Source organism: Haliotis rubra, unplaced genomic scaffold (genome assembly GCF_003918875.1).
Source record: "Haliotis rubra isolate DU_JTF1 unplaced genomic scaffold, ASM391887v1 Scf91, whole genome shotgun sequence".
Lineage (NCBI taxonomy): Eukaryota > Metazoa > Mollusca > Gastropoda > Lepetellida > Haliotidae > Haliotis > Haliotis rubra.
The window spans coordinates 210908-220180 of record NW_025767646.1 but is presented as its reverse complement, the minus strand read 5'-3'; the positions used below and the strand labels follow the sequence as shown (position 1 = coordinate 220180).

At 42.2% G+C, this 9273-nt stretch overlaps 1 protein-coding gene across 1 annotated transcript; it reads left to right on the top strand.

Moving 5' to 3' along the window:
* Window positions 1-1944: 1944 nt before the first annotated feature.
* Window positions 1945-8976, top strand: LOC124264111 (kelch-like protein 24). The gene is made up of 4 exons (XM_046698835.1): window positions 1945-2095; window positions 4312-4495; window positions 5325-5698; window positions 6354-8976. The coding sequence occupies exons 1-4, from the start codon at window positions 2079-2081 to the stop codon at window positions 7708-7710; spliced, it is 1932 nt and encodes a 643-aa protein (XP_046554791.1). The 5' UTR covers window positions 1945-2078; the 3' UTR covers window positions 7711-8976.
* The last annotated feature ends 297 nt before the right edge of the window (window positions 8977-9273 follow it).

Sequence of the window (9273 nt, the reverse complement as noted above, 5' to 3'; positions counted from 1 at the left end):
TTCACATAAAGAAACCTTTCCAACGTGCACCCTCAGAGGTATGTGCCGGTGTGGTAGCTTTGTGGTTAAAGCGTACCCTCGTCATTAGATTCCCCACATGGGTAAAATGTGTGCATTTCTGGTGTCTCCCGCCGTGATACTGCTGGAACGTTGCTTAAAAGCGACGTAAAACCATACTCACTCACTCACTCACTGAAAGAGGTGGACCTCACCTCTTAAATCCAAAATAGTGGTGGAAGCTGGTGGGAATTCGTGGTTTATAATATAAAGTGCACCTGTGAGTAAATTAGAAACAAGTCTCGAATCCCCTGTCGCTCTTACACAACCGACGGTGACCGTAACACCCCGAAACTTTTATAACGATCAAGTCTGCCATATTCATTCACACCACAAGGGTAGATAACTGTAATTCTCGTACAAAAACATACAATAAAGACCCTTCGATAATGTTGGCTCCGGTTCGAATCAAGCCATGATGTTTTCTCTAGTATTTCAGTCATTTCCTGCATCTAACAATTAACACCACAATCTTTCTCATGCCACTAAATGACATTTATAATATCTGGTACTGGGTACTAGGGTTATGTCAAGTTCAGTATTAAAATCAGCTGTATATTAATGTAGATGAAACCTCGACACTCACAAACAAATTATAGCGTCAGTTTTCCAATCAATTCTGAATTTGGAAAAGTGCCTCTGCAAACACAGTATACATAAATATATTTCTTTTTAAAGGTTTAGACTAAAGAAAATTAGAATTGGTTTGCTCACTAGAAATACGAAAAATACATCCGAATGACAACTCTGCTCATCTTCTCGAGGCAAGAGTGTGCCCACTTGCCCATATCAAAGTCAAGTATAAACTCTTAACTATTATTTGGCTCGATCGTGATGCCACCCCTAGGCTAACAACTAGTCTCCGAAATGAACATATTTTACTGAAAAAAGTTCATAGTAAAAAAATAAATATAACTACCTTAGCAAACGACCTGGTCAGGTAACGAAAAGATTCGAGACTTCATCCCTGGCAGACAAACAAAATATCAGCAGATATACTTATTACTGACACTTTTGGCTCTAACAATAACAGAATGGTGCAGTCATGTGAGTGTACACTGTATCGAGCAATGCATTGCGGCAACCATCTAGACTAACAACTAGTCTCTGAAATGAACATATTTTACTGAAGAAAAATTCATTGTAAATAGAAAATATATAATGAAAAGGAGCCCTGATACTTTCTTCATTTTCAGAAGCTGAGGAAATCTAGACTTGCCACATTTTCTAGACTTGCGTGGGCTTTCTTAGATATGTTTGCTTTAGGGTCTGTATGACAGACTAGCAACCATCCTAAAGGGGAGTTAACTGATCAGGAAAGTCCATTTTCCACTGGAATATCGGGGCTCGATCTCTTTCGGCTGGTATGTGTACCTCCACGTGTAAAGATCCAGCCTCTTATATTGCTTGTTCGACAAGGGTGGAAACTGGACTGTTATAGCCAGTTAACTACCTTGCCAAGGGAAGATGAACGTCGGTAAGCGAGGTCTCCTTCAGAGAGTTTTTTTCATGTATGCAATAGAGTACATATAAGGTAATGAGAGAGTATCTAGACTCGCAGGCTATCTGTGATTATATGTTCTCGATTAGTCGACAGCATATAAACGTATACATGACAATTTATATATGTAAAGAGGATTATCGTCACTGTTTTGCAACTTCTTGACACGGATGAAAATATTATCCTTGCATGATATAACTCTCTGTTATGAATGTATGTCAATTGTGACGAAGACATTTAATTGTACAGACATGAAGGTATGGTAAAATTAGCTTGAAAAATAATATGCTTGTATGGGGACTCGATCCCACAATTACCTATAACCGTATGAAGTTTTATTAAATCGGAGGCCATCGCGACTTACCTCCCTTAGACTAACACTAAGTCCGGAAGCCTGAAAGCGAAAGTAGGGAATGCCGATAGGTTTGGAATTTTCTGATTATACGCAGTGGGTGGGAATAACCAGTTACAGTTTCATTTGCTAAGACAAGGACACTGAGGAAGTAGCGTTGACTACAGGATGGCCTCACTAGTACCGTGAGTAAACTCGCCATATTTAGCCCGCGTCCAATGGCTGGTATTCAGATATATAGTTTGCCAAGTTTACGTCCTACTTACTTGTATCGCTATTCTTTAGAAATATTTGGATGTGTGTGCGCTCGAGCGTGCATGCGTCTGTGTTTCATATGCGTGCATTGGTCACCAGTTGATATTATGCCACAGCTGACATTGCGTTTAGCGAGAAACAGGATTGGGTTGATTACTCAACTTACTGCAGTAGGGATAGTCTGTCTCACAGTCCCTGAACCACATTATTTTCCCTACAGCCTAGCCTTCCCTGTAGTGCTAAAGCCCTTAACGAAGCAAGTCTAGATTTCCCCAGGTTCTGAATCTCTGGTCTCCCAGGGGCTCCTTTTCAATATCAATGGGCTTGTTTGTTACTATCAAAATTTTATATATTCAGAGACTAAGCCTTAGTCTACAGTAGGGAGTGTGAGGCGGGCTTTCAGTGACAAATCCCACCCAGCACTCGGCTGGGGTCGCCTGATGTTGGGATCGCAGTACAGGGTTCTCAAGTGTGAATATTTATAGCGGAATAATACTCGAAAATACCAATCTACTTTTTATGTTTGTTTGGTTTTTAGTTTACCGTCGCACTCAGCAATATTCCAGCTAAATGGCAGCAGTCTGTGAATAATCGAGTCTAGACCAGACAATCCAGTCATCAATAGCATGAGCATCTACTCAACCGGGATACGCGTGTGTCAACCTAGTCAACGAGTCTGACCACCCGATCCCGTTAGCCGCCTCTTACGACAAGCATGGGTTACAGACCAATTCTAACCCGGACCTTCACGGATTAATCTACTGTCTACATATGGGGAAGGGCAAAACTTGTACACAATGACAGCAATGTTTTGTTTTAAAATATATATTTTGTTAGAATATCAAAATGATGGAAACAAACTAATAGCTTGTCGTTAGGCAAATAAGGTTCAGTTAGCTGGTTCGTAGTCTGTCTCACAGCCCCTGAACCACATTATTTCTCCTTCCTCTCAGTCCTTTCTGTTATGCTAAATCTCTCAATGCAGTAAGTCTAGATTTCCTCGGATTCTCCCATCTCACTTGGGCTCCTTTTGGCCTTGAAGGGGATTATTTATCAAAGCTGTATTTATTCAGAGACTAGTTTAGCTGGATGATTGTGTGACAACGTACCAAATCGGCTGGTTTAGTATTACAGGGAAACATTGGAGATAAATACCGCTAAACAACGGGGGTTTCACATAACATCCTTCTTTTCACTGATTTTCTGCCGGGCTTGATTCAGCATATTCCTATTTGCTATTTGACGGATATCTCTATAAATACCAAATATAGGTGGACAATAGATTCGAAACTAGGGTTTCCCTATTTTTACAGTGTAGAAGTGAAAGTGAAATGAATTTATGATGCTGAGGAAATGTGGAAAATTTTTAAATGACGAAGTGCTCAATGCCATAATCGGGCTTGCTGTCACCTGGTGTTATTTCCTGGATTTAAAAGTGGGATTTTCAAAACAATATTTATAAAAACTTTTGAAACGAAATTCAGTTATTTGGCTTTATGTGGGACGACATTCAGGATTTAGTGATTTTCACCCTTTTTAAACCAACGAGGACGAGAATGGGTATCGTATTGACAAACCTAGAAACGTAATGAGGGTAAAGCTGGAATGTCAACCCACAATCATACGCCCACAACTAAGGGACGCAACTCTGTAAGCTAATCGTAGTGCATTGGTCGACTGTGACACCCTATATGCATTAAGAGCGGGCCGGGGTAGCGCAGCAGCTGAAGCGTTCGCTCGTCGCGCCGAAGATCCGGGTTAATTCCCATTGGGTACAATGTATGAAGCCCATGTCTGATTACAACGATGTGACTGGGGGTACCTAACTCTGCACATCGCGCTGAACTGCTCCTTAGACGATTTGGCCACCAGTGCCCCCATTGACAAATAAAATACAACATAGAGTGGATAATGATTAAATGAATGTCTAACGAAAAGTAAACCTTTGTTATTTTATAGAGGGATCCGGTGGTCAGGCTCGCTGAATTGGTTGACACATGTCATCGTATCCCAATTGCGTAGATCGATGATCATGCTGTTGATCACTGGATTGTCTGATTCAGACTCGATTATTTACTGACCGACGCCATATAGCTTGAATATTGATGAGTGTGGCGTAAAACTAAACTCACTCACTCTTTTATAGAGACGACTTTGATCCTGAAGAGATGGCCAGCCTGCGCTACGTCCAGGAAACCCTATCGGATGATGAAGGGGTGACAATCACAGAACCCTCCGTCCGGGACACTCTTCTTCGTGGGGAGGTACTGACCCACCTGCACGACGCCTTGGCCAGCATGTTCAAGGAAGAAGAACTCACCGACCTTCAGGTCAAACTGTTTAATTGTTTTGCTATTTGTAGTTCTTACTCCCCACCTGGTCTCATCCAAGTATGAGACCGCCTCCGTGGTGTAGTGGTTAGAGTGTCCGCCCGGAGAGCGGAAGGTCGCGGGTTCGATCCCCGGCCGCGTCATACCAAAAGACGTTAAAATGTGGTACTTGTTGGTCCCTGCCTGGCGCTCGGCATTAATGGGTACAACAAGGTCTGGTCGGCTCGGAGTCAGTATACTGTGTCTGAGTGGGGTATTCATGATTAACTGCGGCATGGTATCTCAGTGGGCTAGCACTATAAAACCAGCTTAAGTCTGGGCTAGTACAAGCAGCCGCACATACACACGCATGCACATCGTCATATGAGCGAAATATTCTCAAGCACGACGTTAAACCCCATTTCACTTCACCTCACCTCACCTCATCCAATTATGTGCCACTTGTTATTCAATTACATGGTAATTGTTTGCTCTGCATTCTAGTTGGTGAGTCAACAATAAAACATACAACTTTATGGATAACAACTTCTTGTTTATTGCTCAGGGGCTGTTAGCTTGTGAACCGTGTATCAACGCCGAAACGTTGCTCTGTTCAATAAGGTGATAACAAGAAGTTGTTATCCATAAAGCTGCATGCTTTATTTTCAGTTACATACTGTTGTTAATGTTAATCTGATGTTTGTCACAACTTACTCTGTATTTTTACTACTCAACACTTGTTTGCAGTCACTTTTAGCTCGAAAAACTGTAAAAATACACATCGAAATGTCACTCTTTGCAATAAACAAAAAGTTGTTATCCATAAGGTCGCATGTCTTATTATCTTCAGGTCAAAGTTGAGGGCAAGGTCTTTAAGTGCCATCAAGTGATAATGGCAGCCATGTCAGGCTACTTCCGGTCCCTTCTTACTTCCGGTATGCAGGAGAGCCAGAATGGGGAGGTAGAATTGCAAGATGTCTCCAAGAGAACCTTTGAACTCCTCCTGTTGTACATGTATTATGGCGAGAATGTTGTCAGTTCGGAATCTGTGGAGGACATTCTGAAAGCTGCAGTCCTGCTCCAGATAAAACCCTTGGAGAAAGCCTGTGTGGAATACATGAGCAAGAGTCTCAACTCGAGTAACTGCATGGGAATCTGGAAAGCAGGCAAGACATTCGGTTGTCCTGCACTGGTGGACACGGCCTGGGCAGTTATTTTGAGAAAGTAAGCCTATGATCAATAACTACAGACTTAATATAAATGAAAATAAATCATTTTTTCTCAGCTGAGGTATGTGCTGAACATAGCCAGGTCGTCATACATTTTACTCAAGAGGTATTGGGTGAGAAAAGCGCTTCCGTTGAGAGCCGGACAACCCAAGCAGCCATTAGGCTGATATTAAGATAGATGTTTTTAACTGTATGAAGCCTAATCGTTGTATCATGCTATTACGCTTAGGTTTTGCAGAGTTGAGTTTGTTTATGCCTTCATGATAAATCTGAAATAATGCTGTCGTTTGCAAACAACCGGTCACTAACTTTACAATGTTAGACACTGTTGAGGGGCGATGGGGTAGCCTAGTGGTTAAGAAGAAGACCCGGGTTTGATTCCCCACATGGGCACAATGTGTGAATCCCATTTCTGGTGTCCCCCGCCGTGATATTGCTTGAATATTGCTAAAAGCGGCGTAAAACCATACTCACTCACTCATACTCACACTCAATAGACACTGTTGAAAGGATTTTTAGTTTTCACTCCACATTACGTGAACGTCATAGTCCGAAATGAGTCGTGAACAACTTGAATTTAACCCGAAGTGTCTGTGAATACTCACCATCATTTGATCCATCCACTTAAGTTCAGCACATCCATGTTTCAGTTTTGAGGAGGTCAGCCACCAGGAAGACTTCTTGGCCTTGGACATGGACGACGTTGTAGCCATTTTGGACGATGACCAGTTGAACTCCAGCAGCGAGGACCCCATCTGTGACGCTGTCATTTCATGGATCCAATCTGACCTCTCTGAGAGGGAAGAACACATGGAAGACCTGCTGAGCCTTGTTTGTGTACCCAAGATGTCGTCGTCCTTTGTCTATGACAGACTCCTCCTGGATCATGATCTTATGCAGAAAAACACCTGCTTCTTTAAATTTGTGATGGAAGCCACGCGTTGCCACATGAAGCCAGATGAGAAATCGAAAGTGATGGCAAAGCAGACCAAACTGAGGAATGACCCCAATTACCGAAAGGTTGAAGCTCTCGTTGGTGGATATTTCATGACAGATGATCCACTTAAATGCGTTCTTTGTTATGATTTGAATCGGAGAAAGTGGTACACGGTTGCTTCCATGCCTCAAGAACCTGGTGAGGACTTTGCAGTATGTACTTACCAAAATGAGATGTATGTTTCTGGGGGATCTCGGAGTCTGAACACATTCATCAAGTACGTCCCAGGCAACAATGACTGGCTCGATCAACCATCCCTCATCACAGGACGAGAGTGCCACAGCATGGTCGTTGTCGGAGAAAATGTCTACATTCTGGGAGGAAGAAACTCCCAAATGGAGGAGGACAGCGGTATCGTCAAGGACATTGAGGCATACAACACGACAAGAGGAACGTGGTCCAAGGTTGGAAAACTTGAGATTCCTTTGGATAGCCTCTCTGCTGCAGTGATGAATGAAAAAATATATACCTTTGGTGGAACGGATGAAGATGGCCAGAGCTCTTCTGCCATCCAGTGTTTCGATCCAAGCAACACAAAGTGCAGTTTGGTAGCATCGTTGCCTGAGTCAACATCAGCAACTTCAGCAATTGCTTTCAATTCCAACATTTATGTCCTCACTCAAGAAGGGATGGTCTTCCGGTTCGACCCCACCCAGTCCTTGTCAAAGGTTGCGGAATTTGAAGGAAGATCCAAGTTTGGGTTGTATGTGGACGGGCACAGTCTCATGGTGGTCGGTGGACAGGATGAGAATGGGACATTCCTGGATAAGATCCTCAAGGTCAACGTGAAGTCCGGAAGCGTTGCAGATGCTGACACAAAACTTCCAATACCGTTCTGTGGATTCAAGATGGAGTCGCTGGTCCTGCCGAAGGTCATGCTGGCTCAAGAAGGGTTCAACGTCCAGGGTCAGAACCTGTTTGACCGAGAACTAGAACTCCGTGAACAATACAAAGCTGAACAATACAAAGCGAAGACACGAAGGCACCCTTTCTTACAGAACGAATTCTAGACTCGGAGCTGTGTTCTTGGTGGAGGAAATCTGATGTTAACAGATACTGAAAAGAAACCTGCCAGGGATTTCTTGAGCCAGTCGTTTGCCAACATCCATGATAACCTTCCACAACCTACCAAATGTTTTGAGCAGTTTACTACGTCAGTTATATTTAGACGTACTGCCACCAATATAACATTTCAGTTTGATGTAAATCTTTTACATCGACATTCTAAGTAATAAGAAAATTCTAAAATTGTATTTGCTTTAGACATCTAATTTAACATCTGAATTCTACAAAAAAAAAAGATATATTCACTGTATTTATCAAATTGGTTGCCTTAGTACCATGTTACAGTTAGCGTATAACAATAGCACATGCAGAGATCTATGATTATCGCACTGTGAAGCTACTTGACATTTAAGGCTTAATCTCGATTAATCAAGTCATGCATTGAGACCATTCAGGTGATATCGATGCTCGTCACGTTTTTTTAACGATTTCTAGTTAACATATATTTGAAAGATGTATTCGGATAAGTAAGAGTTTTAACTTATGTATTAGTTATTGCTGTTATCAATAAAGTCGATTGGTAGGGTAGTCTAGTTGCTAGAGCGTTCGCTTTTCCAGCTGAGTTCGATCCCCAAGTTTTGCTAATGTTGGAGTCGCCGTCTTTGTATTGTAATCAGGATTCAATTTTGTGTAAAAACGATAATTATTTGATATGCATGATTTAGTTCTGTTTGCAGGATTATGCGTTGAATTGGTTTCAAATAGATATTACAGCTTTCTAAAATACATTTACGGCCAGTATGGTCCCATCACACCTGCTTCAGTCCCTGAACATATTTTTTCCCTTTTCACTAGCTCTTTTGTTTTGTTTGTTTATTGTTTAACGCTACACTCGGCAATATTCCAGTTATATGATTGCGGTCTATAAATAATGGATTCTGGACCAGACAATCCAGTGATTGACATCATAAGCATCGATCTACGCAATTGGGAGACGATGACATGCATTTTATGTCAAGCATGTGTTGCTGAAGATCAATTCTAACCCGGATCTTCACGGGCCCGTAGTTATTAGAGGCTCGTGTAATTGCACCCTCGGTTCTTGTCAGAATGATATGGAGACAGACTAGCGTTGCTCTGTGTTGCTGTAACTGCGTACTTAACATGCAAGTGGAATGTATGTCCTGTATTGCGTCGATATTTTACATTGTATATCATATATTGCTTTGTGTTAAATAAACGTTCGAAACGAATAAACGTTATTACTGTAATACGTTAACGTTCACAATGGTGTCTCGGACTGTCTCTTCGGCGATAACCGTGGTCTAGCGGATAGAACCCCTGCCCGTAGTGCGGATGGTAGGTGGTTCACTCCCCAGCCGCATCATATAAATGGACGCTAAAATTTACTTGGTCATTCGTAAATACTCGACTCTTTCCGTGACCTAGCCATCCGGCTTGCCGGAATGACACGAGTAGTTACGAATGGGTACTTGGTGTTACCCTGTCATGCGCTCGGCGTTTATGGACCCTTCATAATTTATGGCTAGTGGTGGTGATGATAATTT

Bases quoted from the DNA above. Each gene is read 5' to 3' on its own strand.
- LOC124264111 (XM_046698835.1), top strand. The intron at 4,496-5,324 runs GTCAAACTGTTT...TATTATCTTCAG, and splicing joins AAGAACTCACCGACCTTCAG to GTCAAAGTTGAGGGCAAGGT. The intron at 5,699-6,353 runs GTAAGCCTATGA...TCCATGTTTCAG, and splicing joins TGGGCAGTTATTTTGAGAAA to TTTTGAGGAGGTCAGCCACC.